This window comes from Abramis brama (assembly GCF_963993115.1).
Source record: "Abramis brama genome assembly, chromosome: 12".
NCBI classification, from domain to species: domain Eukaryota; kingdom Metazoa; phylum Chordata; class Actinopteri; order Cypriniformes; family Leuciscidae; genus Abramis; species Abramis brama.
The window spans coordinates 31119506-31138241 of NC_139974.1; the positions used below are offsets into that span (position 1 = coordinate 31119506).

Consider the following 18736-nt stretch of genomic DNA (forward strand, 5'->3'; position numbering starts at 1 on the left):
GCACATAACCTTGATTTGAGATTGATGTCTTGGCAGCTGAATCCGCAGCAAGGAATTGTCTGTTAAAATCATATGTATGAAAATCATTAGCATCAGTTCTGTGGCTAAAACTTTTGGAGATAAAAAAAAATAAAAAAATGTTGTAGTAATGCAAACCCATAGGCAAAGTAAAATCTAGTTTTTAGATCTGGGCTGTTGCATTAGGAATTTAATAGGAGAAGGGAAGCCATTAAATCACAAGATGTCATCTTTACTTTTGAGAATTATTTCTAATATTAGAACAACATGTCGCACTGGAGATAGGCTGGGAGTTGGAATAGGCTGGGAACTTGTTTTTATTTTTAGTCTCTAACATATGCCAGTATTCCACCAGAAACAAATTTGGTTTTAAAAGGCATTGACGAAGTGTAGGCTCTGCATGGAATACATTAGTCTCAGCTTATGTCAAGAGCGCAGACGGATTGACTTTACAGGCTCAATCAGATACTCTGGCTGAGGAAAACACATACCCTCATGCACATTTCAGGCTCTTTAAAACACTGTGCTTCAGATCAACTCCGATTATACTTTGTGAAAAGGTTTTTTTTCATGTTTAATTTTTATTTCAGATTTCAATTTTTGTTGTGCATTGCAAACGCATCAGCTAAAACTGTGGTAACTAAACTGTAAATCACAACTAATGATTTAATAAATGGGTTGGTGGAAGTATTATATGGAATATAGTAAATCAAATAAAAAGAATAGACAAGAAATTAAAACATGAGCTGTTACATAGCATAAATGGCAGAAGAAAAAAATCTTGCACAAAAGTAGTGAATCTTACTGATATTTTAAAAGTATTAAAAAAAAATCGAAATATTGACGGTATGTATTTATTTATTTTATTTCGAACAACAAAAAGATACAAATAAAATAAAATAAAATAAAAGTATGTTGCAACATACCGAAAGAAAAAAAACAATATCTATAAAGTATTTATATATATAACTGCATTTACATTTTTATTTATTTAAAGTATTTATTTAATGTGTGTGTGTGTTTAAATATCATTTTAATTAATTTTTAATTCAATAAACTTAAAAAAAAAACATTTTTCAATTACATATGTATTTGATATCTTTTGGCAAATGATCAATTCTGCGTCTGCAAATAGAAGGTTTATGTATTTGATTTGAATGATCTTTCTAGCTTTAGTGCCATATTAGTTTTTCATTTAGAAATTAAATTATTGTCATACTAAAATGTTAAGTACAACAATAACTTCATCAAAGAGCATCAAAGTGTTCAAGAATGGATTTTGTCAGATCATATGACAACATTTTTGATTTTTTTAATAGCTGTATAGTTCCTACACAGTCTCCTATAAATTGACTCAAGCATAGCAGAGATTTCTGAGGACTCTATATTTTCTCAGTCTTTGTGTGTTAATATGAAACGCATCACTTCCTCCTCCTTTGACTCCTTTCATCCTCTCATTACAAAGCAGTGCACATTACACTAAACCCGCTTCGGGTATCCTATTGGAAATGTCTGTCTGAGGTCTGGCATTAACAGATACCAGAGTTAGTGGTTTCGTCTCCGAGCTCCTTTTCCACTCAGCTAATGAGCGTCACGGGGCCTTTTAAAAATAGAATGTGTTTTAATATGAACCGAAACAGAATGACACTAAAATTACAATGTATAAAATGACAAACTGATACAATCTAAAAGACTACAAATTTGAAATGCATGACACTAAATCACGAAAAGTTTCATAATATCCGTCAACCTTCCAATTATCTTCCAAAACAGCAAAAATAAAATCCCGGAAAGCATCGCCGCTCTATTTTAACCATCATCTGTCTGGTTTTACTCTTGTACATGTCTGATTGACTCCAACAGGCTCTTCAAAATCCAACCAAATCTAATAAGCATTAGCCTGTCACACACACATTGAAAAAATTGGCCACCAGGTGAGAGGACTCACCTGCAGAAAATCCCTTCTCCCCAGGGACCTGTCAAATTAGCAGTTAGCTATTACGGAGGCTTAGGCCTTGGACCCGTAGAGAGGGAGAGAATGAGGAAGGAAAGTCAGGAGACTCGCATAACCGCTCAGAGGCCTGGGGCAATGACATGGCGCAGGGTCTGAGGCAAAACCGAAACCATATGAACATTAATACGCACCCGGGGGCCGTTCTCGGAGATTACTTTACATAACGACTAATTGGTCTAATTTGTTGAAAAAACACTATATTTTCTTTTGAAGCTTAATACAGGACCACTGGACACAGCAGTCACTCTGAACCGAGCAGCGACACCCACATCGGGTTTTGGCGGTCTGCTAAAGTAATTTCCCCTCAAAACGAACCTAATTTCCTCTCTGGGTTCAGGCTCATGCGTGTTTGGTTCACCACAGTCATCTAAATGCAAAGATAGTGCTGAATGTAAAGGATGTGTGGACAAGATTGACAGCGGTCAATATTTCTGAAATGCACAATTCAAAAAGAATTGGTAATTGTGTAAAATGCTGTTTTGTAATATAAGGATGGCTTTTCAAGCTAATGCAGCTTGGTGGAAAGTCCACAACTACGTTTTATTTGATTTATTATTATATTTTTACACCAGCTGCGCTACACCAATCATAAAAGTGCTAAATTACCAGTCCAAGCGAGTTCTGGATTCAATAAAACTGGGATAAAAATATATTTTTTTGTCCAATGAAGAATTCCAAGGCCTTTTTATTTTTAATTAAATGTACAGCTAAGTAATCATGGACAAGAGTTGCAAAAAAATATTCTGAAATGATAAATCTATGAACTTGCCGCAAGACTATATTTTAATAACTTTATTAGACATTGAAAGGAGATTAAACACTTTCATTTTCCATTTTGCCAGCTTTTTTGTAATTGCAATGCATTCATGAGCAACACTTTCTTCAGCAAGTTTCCACCACATAAAAAAAAGAGATCCTTTATGATCTCTGCATTGCTAGAGTTGTTATTTCATTGTGGTTGAAATCTATAAAGTGAAATTAAAACGGTGTAAAAAATGAATTGCTCCCCCAACCCATAACATTCATTTGATTGTTCTGAATTTTTGCAGTATCAAAACTTAACCGCTTCCAGTCTGCATGAGACAGAATAAGTTTGCATTGCTAAAAAATTGCAATTAAATATAATGACAATCATATAAAAGTGTCTTTGTATTTTAAATTAAATTCATTAACAACTAATAAAATATGATACTGACAGTCTGTCTACCCTGAAAATGACAGACTTGCTGTTGGAGACGTAAAACAATATGCAGATTTCTATAAATCTGTCTAGAAATAGATACACTGGTCATTTGCACACACGCACACACACACACACACACACACACACACACACACACACACAAAATCCTTGAGAACACAGATGTTGTTCATTCTCGTATGTATTTCTCAGATGGAAAGTCATGTTTCTCTCCCAGAATGCTCAGTGAAACTAAAAACTTAAAAGAGCTTTTTTGCTTGTCAAAAATTTATTTTGCTTTGAGCAAGGGATGAAAACTCGTTTTATGATCTGAGTTGACATGCAGTACAGGAAAATTACATATTTTAATGAATACGTTTCTGAAAACAAAAACAATTTTATTGACTTTTATTAAGTCAAATATTGTTGTATTTGCTTTTTTTTTTTTTACAGACATTTTGATGGAAAATTATCCTTTTCACAGTCCGAAAGAATTCCAGGACTTTACAAGATGATGCTGACAGTCTAGATGATTTTGGGTGAACGCACAGACAGATAGACGCAAGCTAGCACCCCAAATCCCCTCACCCTAATTATCCGTCCCACCCTTTAGACCCCCATAACCATTCCACGCTCACTCTTTGGCAGCTTACGCAACGTTTCTTAGAAAAAGTGTCCGTGGGATCAGATAGCCCGAGTCCAAAATATCGTACCCCCGTTTTCATGAGCCCAGAACTTGTTGGCTGGCCTCAGATTTATTGTACCTTGTCGTTCTGGAGGAAGATCGTATGCATGTGGTCAGTAGCGAGGAGCCTGCGACCCAGCCTCCCTCTCATGTTACGCCCTATATATAACATCCATTCCTCCAGCACCTCCGTTCAACCCCCCCTCCCACGTTCCCTCGCTCCAACACCACTTCTCCAGAAGCGCTGTATCCACTCGGGCCCAGACGGCTCTGTCTTTCCCTCTCCCTCTCTTCTCTCTCTCTCTCTCTCCCATCTGTCACCCGAGCTTCCTCTTGCAGGCTGTGTGTGTTTACCCTCTTTTTCGGCCTGGCAACGGGGCTGCATGCTCAGGATTACCGGAGGCCTTGCCTTTCATCGCCGCCCGCTCCCTCTTCCTTTCGCCGTTGACTCCTGGACTACGGTGGAAACGGGTGCGAGGCTGTGTTTTTGGGGCTTTTCGGCTTCCCTGCTTTCTCGAAGAGTCTGGAGTTAAGTGGAACCGTCGACACTAAGAGAACATGGATCACTCTCTGTTCGGATGCCTCCGGAGCCCGCACGCCCCATCCCAAGCCCTGCACCCGGCGTTCACCCAGTCCTCCCTGGCCCTGCACGGCCGTTCCGACCACGTCTCCTACCCCGACCTCCCAGGACCCTCGCCGCCCTGCAGCTACGCTGGGGAGGAGGGCAGCTTCGGAGGACCTCATCACAGGGTTCACCCCACTCCGCAGCATCCACACCTCTCGCAGCATCAGTCCTCCTGGCACGTCCCGCAGATGCCGGCGATCGACGGCGAGCGCCTCAATCTCTGTCTGCCGCACCATGACTCTTCGGCTCCAGAACTGTGTGAAGCGGGTTCACAGGGCCTGTGCGCGGGTAACCCAACGCTCACTGGTAGTGACCCTTCTGGGGTGTCATGTGTGCCTGGAGAATACGGGAGACAGAACATGTCACCCGCTGAGCCGGAGAGACGCAGTAGCAAAGGAAAGAGTGACAGCTCAGGTATGTTTTTCTCTTTCTTTTTTTCGTGTTCTTATGCATACAGTATAATAATCATTGAATTTGATTTCTAATAAATATGTCCTGTTAAATTGGAAATGATCAATCAAATTGCATTACTACAATATAAATAATTCAAGTGCTTGTCATGACTCAGATTTATTGAGAATAGTTTAAGTAAAGGACTTACTGACTTTGGTCAGTAATACAGGATTTCATCATATTTTATATTTTGTGTATTATCTATTTTATGTAATCTGGCCTTGGAATAGAGAATTGGGTGTTTGGAATTAGAATTTGAATTGAGCACCACATTTTTTCAAGACACTATGAATTTGAAATGAAATTTAATTTTGCTAATATATATAATTGTATATAAATATTAAGGGAAATGCATAAATGTACCAAATTATAAGTTTAATATAACTTCAGAAAATCTTGTTTATTTTGCAACATTTTGTTTTAATTTAAGTATTAAAAATGTAGAATTAAAAAATTAGAGTACCTTCTGTCACAAAATGATTTAAAATAGGGAAAAAAATTAAAGACATTTATTTTAGAATTATTATTATTATTAGTTTTAAATTGATAGAAATTGGTCCATATCAAGACAGTTTAAACAAAAGGGTGCTATATGTAGTAAATGGATTTTATGTTATTTCTGCAGTATTTAACATGCGATAATTCAATACAACTGCCTTGTGTTAGAAAAGACACAAGCAGACAATCAAACTGAAGAAAATATCAAACTAGCACCAGAGAAAAGAAAAGGCTATGTGATAATCAAACTCATAGTAGTTTTAGATAATCAAACTCACTGCAGTTTAAGAGAAAATCTAACAGTTTACACATTTGACATTCAGATCAGATTCACACACATAAATCGTTCTTATCCATCCATGGACCATATAGAGGAGCGTGCAAGCTCTACAAATATATCAAACTGAGCAGTTGTACAAATATGGTCAAAAGCAGCTTGATATGTTTAGAGATATGTCTAGTATTTTAGAGAAAATGCTTCTTAAAATAAGAATGAATCTGAGGTAATAAAACAAAAGGAACGGAATCCAGAACGGGCTGGACACGGCACAGTAGTGTTTTAATGGCAGGGCCTGGTGCTGTGAGGCTGCCCTGTTTCTTTCTCTCATCAGTCTCAGAGGTGTAAGTCACTCTGGCATTTACCCTCAGGTCTTTAATAGACCACAGGTGAAAGCCGCCTTAAATGCTCACACTGCCCGCAGCTGCGCTTTTGATACCCCCCAAATGCATACGCACCATTTACGGCTGGGGAAAACCGTTAGAGCTGCAGCTGGACAGTTTTTATATAAAATGTGACCCTTATATTTCAAGAACAATAGAAAATGTCACACCTGGTGGAAAAAGAATTGTGAATGTCTTCAGAAAAATATCGCTGTTGTGTGTAAAATTATAAAGACGAAAGTTTCTGAGATTGAACTCTAGGTTTTTGTCACCTTTACAGTTAGTTGAACTGAATTACTCCATCTTATACTGTACTTTTTTTTTCATGTCATGATGCTGTACCTTTTCATCCAGGTGCCTGTAATTTATGGCTTGATGGCATACTGATGGATAGGCCCAATGGTGGTAGAAATTTCCAGAAGGCTCCTGTTGGCACTTGCTGTGCCTTTATACCAAATCTAATTTCCTCCAGTCTGTTGGCAGTTATCAAAGGCAGTGTGGTTTCCATTTAAAGCCGTGTCATATGTCGAGATGTTGCGGCGATAGCCTGAACAGATTATAGATTATTTGGAAAAGTGATGTTGCATATGAAATACGATTTTCAAAGCTCATGATCTTGTGTACTATAAAAACCTTGGATTTCTAGAGCTGTTGTATTTCTCTGCCGCTTTCAAAGGATCCAAGAATTCGACATCATACTCGTCTTTGAAAGGCAAGCTTATAAATATTCATTGCAAACATATTTTCCTTTAAAGATTTTCTTTCTTTTTTTAAACAAATTGATTTGTATTGGGCTCTCCCAGTCTATTAACTCAGATGATTAGTGATTTGTTTTACTCTGTTAGGCACTTTATATAAAAAGTAAAAAAATAAATAAAAAAAAGAGCGAGAGAGAGATTTGAAAATAAGTAGAGCAAAGAAAAGGCTATGTGATAATAAAACTCACAGTAGTTTTAAATCATAGATTTTTCATAGAAAATGTACATACTGTACAATTATAAGGAATTGTATAATAATGAGAATCATATTAGATGCTTTTCACATTCTCCACTCTCTACCTTATCAGTCCCCTAAAAAAAATTTTTTTTGGAGTAACCTACTGTATCTAGGTTGAGTCAATATTTTGGATTTGAGTCAAATTAAATAATTTAGAGGTTACCACATAATGTACTTTTTAAAAGTTTATTTTCTAACAGCAATTGCTTCAGCTTATTTTTATTCTAACATAGCAAATGTATTTCTTGCTAAAATGAAAACCCAACTAGTTCTTTGCTCTGGAATCGATATACTTTGCTCACTGATAAACGATTCAGTTCCATTGTTACTTTTAAAGAAATGGTTCAGGCAGCACCAGACTAAATGTTCTATTTTGCACTTTTTCTTTTTAAATGAATTATTTAAAATGAAACTAATAAATGAAGGGATCCAACTCTGTGATTCTAAACCCTCCTATACATGTTCCTGTGCACCTGAATAATAAAAACTTTATATATAACTATAATATATTAACAAGTTACACAGTTACGGTTGAATTTGATCATTTTTGGACCAATCAGAAATGTTCCTTGAGAGAGTTTCATACATTCTGTTAAAAGAGAAGCGTGTGGAAAATGAAGAGTAAATTGATCTGATTGTTGGAGAGTGTGAACGAAGCGCTGTTGATTCAGGCCAGATTTGAGAGCATGTGCTTCGTTCTCTTGCCATTCTCCGCCTGCTAAAAACACCAGAGCCATATCGCCATAATAAAAGGTGATTGGCAGGCCAAATTGTTCCGCTTTCATTTTTATTTTTGTTCGTTTATTTTATTTCAGAGCCCTGCAGTTTATCACACCATCTTATTATTTCACCCTTTTTGCTTTCTCTTATGTTTTTTTTTCTTTTTCTTTTTCTGTGCGTTTACAGCGGCTGGAAAGTGATCTGTTTTTCATTTCAGATTCCCAGGATGGGAGCTATAAGTCAGACGTGAGCAGTAAACCTAGGAAGGAGCGCACAGCGTTCACCAAGGAACAGATTCGAGAGCTGGAATCAGAATTCGCTCACCACAACTATCTGACACGGCTTAGACGTTACGAAATTGCTGTCAACCTTGACCTCACAGAGAGACAAGTACGTTCAACGCTGAGCCTGTTTTCACATGTTACCAGGAGACATAACAATGGCACTTCCATTGGCTTTGAAAATATTTCTTAGATTGGTGGGTAAAAAAGAAAAACTTTGCATAAAGGCCGACTCTATTTAAAGTGATCAAATCGTTTGAAGTGATAAACGCAATGTTAAATGTTAGCAATTCTCAACAAATTAAATTGTATGCCCTCATTTACTGATATAAATCTCATATATTAGTATTTCAGTATGAGCTCACTAAAAAATATGTTTTATGTTAGAAATACAGCGCCCTGTGCCGAAGGGTCCAGTTCCCAATGATATAGCCTACTCATTTGGCTTGAGGGAGGTATTCCCATTTTTTTTTTTTTTTTTTATCTGAGTCTGACAAACTGTCAAATGTAGCCATAATGTTAAACCTAAAGTTTTTTTTAATGCAAACAAGTATTTAATTTTTTTTATTTTTTAAAGAATATATTTTTTCTAATGGCTTTTATTAGAAAAGACAGAAGGGAAGCAACATGGAGAGAGAGAAGGGACAACAGGAGTGGAACATGATCCAGGCTGGACTTGTACCATGGACCATGAGTTCTTTTTTATTGAAAAATTAAACTATCCCTATATATATATATATATATATATATATATATATTTACCATATGGTAGTGTGTGTGTGTGTGTGTGTGCATATACACACCCTTTTTTTAGGTATTTTTTTAACAACTACAAAATATACTATGGAACTATATTCCATATACCAAGAAATATTCACTGGAGTAAAAACTAGCTCCAGTCTTGCATATTAATCTTGAAATATATTTAAAATTAGACAGTGGTGAAGTTCACTGTACAAATGCTTTCTTCAAAATGTCCCACACATCCCACACACCCACTCCAGAGTTTAGGATCATTCCAGCTGATTCTTGGCCCTAAAAAGAAGCACTATAAGCAACTCACCTAGGATTTGCCTTTTTGTGTTTCATTCCCATTTCTCCTTCCTACTCCTCCACAATTGCTTCCTATCCAGTGACTCTCAGCACAGATCCAAAGAAATCTGTCGACGTGGGTTGATCTCAGATCTTAAACAACAAAGTCTTAAAAAAAATCTGCCCTTTCTGTGCACCTTCGATGTATTGGATTTATATTAACAATTTATGCGTCACATACACACACACACACACACAAAAAAAACACAATGCATAATATTGTGAAATAATATAAATGAAATGTGAAATAAGGGAGCGCAGTTCCATAAAACCAGTAGTTGCAAAAGAGTTCTCAGTTCTCACACTTCAACTTAAATTTTTTGTCGTGTAAGGAAATCTGCTGACTCATTTAAGAGCTCACTCTAAAATACCTGCGATGCTCTTCCTAAAATAGCCTTCTCAGCCTTAAATAGTCCCCTGTCAAGCCTGAGGTGGGGGGTGAGGCGCTGCAACTCGGTCCAGATCTGATCGACCCGTTTTAGGCAGCAGCTTGATCATCACAGTGGAGACGCAAATACAGAGAAAAGTGTCAAGTCAGGACCTGGAACATGGTTCAACGGGCGACCATGAGTTTTGCATCAGCACATAACTGACCAGGTGGAAATAGCCTAGAGAGCCAATCCTAGCCCCCATGAGAGCCAATCATATCGCTGCTCCTCCAAACTTCCCAGAAGTCGGCTCCAAAAGAAAAACACAAGAGCAGATCCACTGTGACTTTGAGAAAGTTTAAAGATTAAAAGCAGATATGAAGGACCCTTCGAATCTATCCGCAACGCGCATGAAATTAGGTGTTTTGCTTGGTTTATGTATGTGGTCTATACGTGTGGGATCTGAGTGCTGTGTTGGCAGAAAGCTTGAAATCTGTCGCTCATCCAATCTGATACACGGGCATAGTATGAAGGGGGTTCTGATACAGAGAGCATGATGGTGGTTTTAGAGTGGGGGTCTACATGCCAAAACAACTCTTTCTGGAAAGTGCCATAACACACACCCTAACACACGTTCCCACAAAGTGGCGTTGAGTTTCCCTGATGCAGATCTTGGGCGCCTGCGTTGCTAAGACACCAATAACGCCTTATAAACATTGTGTGCAATTGACTACTGTATAATAGCTTTGCCAAAAATGTTTGCTAATGAGCAAACAACACTTGTTTATTCATTTGTTTACCTTAAAGCATTAGTTCACCCAAAAATGAAAATTCTGTCATCATTTACTCACCCTCATGTCGTTCCAAACCCGTAAGACTTTCGTTCATCTTCTAAACACAAATGAAGATCTTTTGATGAAATCTGAGAGCTTTCTGTCCCTCCACTGACATCAACACAAATTCCACTTTTTTACGCTTCAAAAAGTTAATAAAGAGATAAAAACGGATCCATATGAATCGAGCGGTTTAGTCAAAATTTTCTAAAGAAACTCGATTGTTTTATATGATGAACGGATTTAATTTAGGCTTTTATTCACATATAAACATTGATCAGAGAACATAAACAAGCTCAACCGAACCTGCTTGACGCTCAAGAAAGAACCTCATTGGTTCTTGAGGAAGTAACCTGGCGTAACACACGAGAATGAACATGCTTGAGCTTCCGTTTACCACAACTGATGTGTGAGTTGATGAATATTTTTATGTGAATAAAAGCCTAAATTCAATGTGTTCGACATATAAAGTGATCGTGCCTTTTCATAAAATTTGGACTAAACCGCTCAATTCATATGGATTAGTTTTACGATCTCTTTATTAACTTTTTGTCAAAGTGGTAGGTGCATTGCTGTCAATGGACGGACAGAAAGTTCTCAGATTTCATCAAAAAGATCTTCATTTGTGTTTCGAAGATGAACAAAAGACTTGCAGGTTTGTAACAACATGAGGGTGAGTAATTAATGATAGAATATTCATTTGTGGGTGAACTAACCCTTTATGATATTGTTGTCTATTGTCTATTCTTAATTATTCTTACGAGTATACTTACTATAATACAGTGTTGGTAAAAAAATTCAGAGTATAAAAATGAGCTCATTTGCTCCTTTGAGTGTGAATTTCATTTTGAATCGGCCACAGGACGTTTTACAGGAACTTTACTGAAGTGCAATTCAAAGATATTCACACATGCAATATTTTTGCAATAAAACAAAATGACATCATTCATTTTTGCGTACGTATATGCTAAATAAATTCTTTACCTGGATGATTTTCCTGTTAAAATCATTTAAAATGAACAAAATAGGTGTTTAATATTAAATCCAAATAAATGTAAAATTCTATTATTATTATATGATTATTATATTTAATTATGTAATACACTGAATTAGAGCATTTGTTGATATGATGTTCTCCCTCCACAGTCCATAAATAGATAATTTATTAAATATATTGAAATATTTATAAATTCAATACAAATTTATGTAGGCATTTCAAATATTGATTCTTGACTTATTTTATTTCAGCTAGTTGCCAAATCAACATTTCTCATCTTCGTTTAGTTTAAATACTAACTAAAACGTAATAAAAAAACACATATATATAAATAAAATCTAACTTCAAGTATTAACAAAAACTATACTAGTATATCAAATGATACTGAAATATGATAACATGTTTATGGGCAATTCATATGGAGAAATGAAATGTACTATTAAAAATTACACTAACAGCAGTTGTATGTATTTCTTTGACTAACTACTTGAACTAAAATTCTGCACTCTGTTTGTTTTCTATATACTTATTATGACTACTTCTCTTTCCTGCAGGTAAAGGTGTGGTTCCAGAACCGAAGGATGAAATGGAAGCGAGTGAAGGGAGGTCAGCAAGGGGCCGCTGCGCGCGAGAAAGAACTGGTGAATGTAAAGAAAGGAACTCTCTTGCCCTCCGAGTTTTCCCCAATGGTCGGACTACACCATCCCATCGGTTCTCCTAGCAATGAGGACGACAGCCACGACAGTGACCAGAGCTCCGAGCACGCACATTTATGATGCCCGGACTCCACCCAGTCACAACCTGGCAATTTCCTCAGGAATCAACTATGTTGGTACTCCGAAGGCTGTTAACAACTAGTACTGGGCCATGCTTTGTTATTTCACTCTGAGTGGTTAGGGTTTGTTCTTGGTCTGTGAAACAGATGCTCACTGGGTTGCAAACCAGAGCTCAGCCCCCAATGGCACCAAACTTTGAAGATTAGACTAAATAAACGTCAAAGGGGTTTAAAGGTGGCCACCCTTTTCAAGAGACTATGCATTCATCCACCTTTGACTCTTAAGATTGACATTGTAAATAAATGTATAAGTTTGAATGTTGTAAACATTCCACACAAGTGCCTTGGGGAGGATTTTTGCACTGTTTTAAGTTTTTGCCTAACTGATTGCTACTGTATTTTCGCAGATTTTGATAAAAAATATCATTGATTACAAAATAGATCTACATAATCTGTTACAGCACAGAATAAGTATTATTTTAGTCCATTTGTAAAGGGAAAAAAAAAGATGCCATTAATGACCATTTGTTGATTAATTGATTAATTAGAATGAAAAAGTAGTTTTTAAACTGACAAATGTCCATGTTTTTTTTTTCCTCCACAATTATGGGTGCGTTTGGATAATCAAATGGACTGAAAGTGACATATGCAACATAGTGATAAACATTTAATTTAGAAGGATAATTAAAGGATCATTTTTACTTGCCTTTCCTAAGGCGTGTGTACTTGAGGACTGCAAATAATTTTCCATGATCACTGAAGGAGTCATTACAAAAAAATACACTACAGTTCAAAAGTTTGGGGTTGTTTTTTGAAAGAAGTCTCTTATGCTCACCGAGACTGCATTCATTTGATCCAAAATGCAGTAAAACAGACATTTTGTGAAATATTATTACAATTCAAAATAAATGTAATTTATTCCTGTGATGGCAAAGCTGAATTTTCAGCATCAATGTCAAGATGCATGTGCTGCTTAATATTTTTGTGGAAACCATGATCTTTTTTTTTTTTTTTCAGGATTCTTTACGGTAAATTGAAAGTTAAAAAGAACAGAATTTATTTTAAAAATAGAAATCATTTGTAGCATTATAAAAGTCTTTACTGTCATTTATGTGATCGATTTAATAAATCATTGCATTTCTTTAAAAAAAAAATCTTACTGCCCCCAAACTTTTGAATGGTTGTGTTCATATGAAGGCAACATTACAAATGGAACATTTTCTTTTGCTGTTCAGGTTTAAGATATAGTTCATATCTTTTATTTACCTTGTAAATAAAAAAATGTTAGGTATTTTGATTTCAACTTTTTTTCATGAAAAAAATTAATACATTTCATAAACATAAAAATAAACTCATTTGAAAGGCATTTTATGAAGGAAATCTTCCCAAACGTCGAAGAGGATTATGTGATGTAAATGTTATGGAAAGCCATGTTGAAGAACTAATATTATGGTTTTGCGTTTCTGTGAAGACCACGTGACTGAGCATTCTAATTTCTGGACTGGCACTTTATCGGGTCGGCCAACTTCTTGAACGTCGTTGCTCATATATGTGAGCAGCTGGTGATTCGATAGCTGTAGAAATTTGGACTGGTTTGATTTGTGGCTTTGCCGTTCCCCCGACACATAGGCAAAACCCAGGCTAAGTGGATTTGTTTTCAGTTGTGGTCAAAGCCAGCCATGCATTTTCTCTCTGTGGAAGACGTTTTTGATTAGCCGTCCGATTTAGATGTTTGTGTATGATATACTGTGATCAAAGTGAGACGAAGAACGATCCCCTTGGGGAAACAATTCGTGGCTTTACGAAATGAATGGGAAATATATTTATGACCCCTCAAACCCTGCCAAGCACCCAGCTGCACTGATCACAGCCGCGTCTAAACAACACATGATGAATATGGCCCGTCAGAAGCGGTCCCAAACAGACAAATCAATAAAAACACGAGCAAATAAACACAAATCAAGACAAACATGACTTAGGTATGAAAAATACATCATGGACCACAAACAAAGTTGAGCAAAAACAAACGTAGGTAAACAAGCAAGACTTTTTTCCTGTTTGTCTTTCCAAACAAACCTGACTTTCGTAAGACTTGTTGATTTGCTGTTGTTGGTGTGATTTTTCTATCTCTGCAACCGCTTTGAATACTGTGTAAAGAAGTAGGATCCTAAAAGGGATAGTCCATCCAAACATAATTACCCTCATGTTGTTCCAAATCTGTATGACTTTCTCTCTTCTGCCGAACACAAAAGAAGATATTTCGAATAATGTTTCAGCTCCCATTGACTTCCATTATATTTTTTTTCCATATTATGGAAGTCAATGAGAACTAAAAATGTTTGGTTACCAACATTCTTCACAATGTCTTCTTTTGTGTCCAGAATGACATGAGGGTGAGTAAAGGATAGTGACCTTTCACCCAAAATTATTTACTCACCCTCATGTTATTACAAGCCTGTATGACTTTCTTTCTACTGTGGAACACAAAAGAACTGTTTCCATACAATGATTTTTGAATTTTGGGTGGACTGTCCCTTTAATTCAGAGAGTTTAGTTCTTGTTGTTACTGACAAATGTAACCCAGAGCAATTATCTTGAAGCAATAAGCTTCAGGCACAGTTTTATTTGCACAGAGTGCAAGATAATCCCATTTCTTTCTTGCATTCAAATAACTATGTAGGTTTACATTGTTCTCCTGAGCATTTAAACTTCCCAGTCAGTGCGTGCATTGCATGAGGAAGATTTTTTTTAATTTTTTTTATGCAGTTGTTTTGGAATACCTCTGGCCTGTTACTTTTTGATCCTGAATGAACCTTCTACCTTGACCCCACAGGGAACAACTTTCCTTTAACAGGAAGGGTAATGTTGTCATTTCTCCATGCCATGCCAAGAACAACATGGCCAACTGAAGAGTTTTCCACACAGGGTCTGAGTGTCTGCTCAGCCTCCTTCCAAAAAGTGATTTAGGATAATTTTCAGTGCAACTGTAGGTGTTGACGAATGATGTTCACTGAGGTACAATCCTCCGTATACCACGTGACTTGTTATTTTCCTTCTGATGGCTGAACGTGCCCAATCTTTTCTTTGTCTTTCACCAAGGAACAAAAGAAACGGTTATGCAGGTAATGAAACGCTGGCATTTAGAGACTCTGCGTCGGTGAAAGACATGTCTAGAGAGTAAAATGGCTACAGATACGCCTGCTCTGAATTTGTCAGTTTCTACAAACCGTTTAGGTCAAGGCCAGGTCACGATGCATCTGGGACACGTTAAAAAAGGCCATCTGTGAAAAATCTACAACTGTTACATGTTTATTTAAGTAATTGGAAACAACTTGGAATTAAAATCACATCACATATTGTGTATTTACCAGAATTTTGAGAATATCTATTGAGATTACAATCGTTTAAATATTAAAAATGTATTGTACACTCTTAAAAATAAAGATTCTTCATTGGCATTGATGGTTCCAAGAAGAACCTTAAACATCCATGGAATCTTTTCATTTCACAAAAGGTTCTTTATAGTGGAAAAATGTTCTTCACACTAAGAAAATATGGTTCTTTTTCGAACTGATCACTGAAAGGTTTTTTGGGGAACCAAAAATGGTTCTTCTATGGCATCACTGTGAAAACCCTTCACTGTAAAAAATGACATGATCATTAAGTCGTTACAACATATGTTTTTACATTACTTCAACTCATCAAAATAAGTTAAGCCTTTTAAACTATATTCTTTAAGTTATACGAGATTCAACTCATACACAACTCAAGTCGGTGTAATGTAATTTAATTGGAAATGACAGTCAAGTTGATTGTACTTAAAAATGTAAGGTAAGTGTTTTTCTTTTTTAACAGTGTTTGAAACCTTTATTTTGTTCCAATGTATTTTTTTTAACCTGCTTGAATAATGAGAATTATGCAGTGAGACAGATTTAATAATAGCAGTTCAGAGCAATCCAGTGATGTGGTTTTATCATAATATCACATATTCTCTATTCGGCTAGGGCTCAGGAAACTCTTCTGAATCTTAAGAATATGGCCGGAGAATACAGGATGACGAAATGCAGGAAACCACAAACCCTCCAATAAACTGGCAGGGGACCATGACTGACGGCTGTTTTAGCCATTTAGAATCTTATTTATTGGCACAACAGTCACTTTTACTACAGAAGAACTGGGCCAAGAACTGAAACTAACAGCGTAAAATGTGACTTCACACCTGGAGCATTAAAACCACAAGTCGAGAATATAATCCTCAGAACAGACAGGAGAAGAACTCTGATAATTATGGAATTATGAATAAAAGCAAGAAAATATTATAATAGAAAAGTTGCAGCCTATTTTACTTTTTTTTCCTGTAACATTCACTTTAAATGACAACTGCCATTTAGGTCAAAATGGTTAAATGGCTTTTTTGATGGGGTAAAATTAAAGGAATAGTTCACTTAAAAATGACAATTCTGTCGTCATTTACTCACCCTATGAATTTCTTTCTTCTGCTGAACATAAAAAAGAAGATATTTTGAAGAATGTCAGTAAACAAACAGTTGATGGACCTCATTGATTTACATAGTATTTTCCTACTATGTAAGTTAATGGGGCCCATCAACTGTCTGGTTATCGACATTCTTCAAAATATCTTCTTTTGTGTTCAGCAGATGAAAGAAATTCATACAGGTTTGGAACAACTTGAGGGTGAGTAAATGATGAGTAGGCAAAAAATTGTTGGAATTCACAGTACTCATAAAAGAAAGAATGGCCTACTTCCGGTGAGATTTCGAAGTGCATAGTGCATACGATGGACACTTTACTATCCCATTAGGGCCACAAGAGAAGATTTGTGAATGACAGTGAAACAACACAACTGATGCTGGTAGGTCACATGATAATGACAGCATGGCTAATGTAGTACGTCCGGATTACACTCTACACGCATTCATACTATATAGAATGTACTTTTTTTTAGCAGTCATGAAGTAATTACTTATTCAAAAATAAGTACCTGCTCAAGAGAGAATGCGATTTTGGACGCAGCCTAAATGTGTTGTATCACTGTCTTTGTACACTCACCGGCCACTTTATTAGGTACACCTGTTCAACTGCTCGTTAATGCAAATATCTAATCAGCCAATCACATGGCAGCAACTCAATACATTTAGACATTTAGACATGGTCAAGACAATCTGCTGAAGTTCAAACTGAACATCCGAAGGGGAAAGATAAGTGATTTACGTGACTTTGAATGTGCCATGGTTGTTGGTGCCAGACGGGCTGGTCTGAGTTTTTCAGTAACTGCTGTTCTACTGGGATTTTCATGCACAACCACCTCTAGTGTTTACAGATGGTCTGGCAGTTCGGAGGCTACAAATCACACTCACCAAAATTAGACAATAGAAGATTGGAAAACCGTTGCCTGGCCTGATGTAGTCTCAGCCTCAGACGTCACGCCCACGGTCTGATGCAAATGGTACACTTCAGGAGTTTCAAAGTCGTAATCTGATTGGTTGAATTCTACAGGATGTCCGGGAGACGTATGTGTCTCGCGTTCTTTAATGGTCCGCCTGGAAACAAATGCCTATGACGCCAAACCCCCGAGTGGAAGAAGAACGCCGTAGTGTTTACAGCTGTGACAATAAGCGCTAAACTACAACTAAATGCTGGATTTTCAAAAGTATGTGGTTTGCGTTTCCATTGTTGCAGTACACTTGCACAATGTTCTTGAATGAATAATTTATTAGATGCACACTGGTCTGTTATTGTAGGGACATCGACATTATATTTTCACGCCCCTAAACATGACGCAGAACAAAATGAACTGTGATTGGTTGCGTTACATCAGTAAAAATGTAATAATGTAAAAATGTGCTTCCACAAGGTGCATCATACAAAAAGCGTGACCTCAACCCCCCTTAGAAGAAATTCTAAGTAACCTCTTCATTATAAATCATTTAACTTACACGCTGTCATGTGCTTGCAAAGAAACTGTTTGGTACCCAGAGGCAATGTCATGCAATACAGTTAACACTTATTTTTCTGCTTGTATAAAAGAGGGAACTCCTCCAAATGTAGTTTAATTAGAAACACATTTTAGACAAAACAGAGTAGATTTAATTTGATTTAATTTAATATTTTTCACTCTCAAAATACAATTCTCACATCATGCACAAAGTTGGCAGAAAGTTCCCTTTGAAAAACAAACAAAAAAACACACACACACAAACGTGACCACGAATGTGATTTTCCATTCAGGACCCCAATCCAAGATTTGCAAGTGAGAAGTGATAGAGCATTAGTTTAACAGTTTGGCACCAGCTGAGTGTTTAATGTTTGGGATTCAAGAGGACAGCTTATCATAATTTTATTGATTTATCTTGAGAGGACTACATCATGTATTTGTGGCGAAGCACGCTCATTAATCTTTAGAAGTGGAGAAAGCAACCTCCAGAAATGTTCCTTGGCAGCAGGTTTGCAGTAGAACACTGAGAGGGGGAAATGATTGTTATCAAGTTTGTCCAAATGGTGGCGATACACAGACCAAGGC

The 18736-nt window shown here is 36.7% G+C and overlaps 1 protein-coding gene across 1 annotated transcript; it reads left to right on the forward strand.

Moving 5' to 3' along the window:
• The first annotated feature begins 4088 nt into the window (after positions 1–4088).
• On the forward strand, positions 4089–13485 carry meox2b (mesenchyme homeobox 2b). Its single transcript, XM_084130230.1, has 3 exons — positions 4089–4936; positions 8067–8239; positions 11975–13485. The coding sequence occupies exons 1-3, from the start codon at positions 4456–4458 to the stop codon at positions 12194–12196; spliced, it is 876 nt and encodes a 291-aa protein (XP_083986356.1). The 5' UTR covers positions 4089–4455; the 3' UTR covers positions 12197–13485.
• Positions 13486–18736: the final 5251 nt, after the last annotated feature.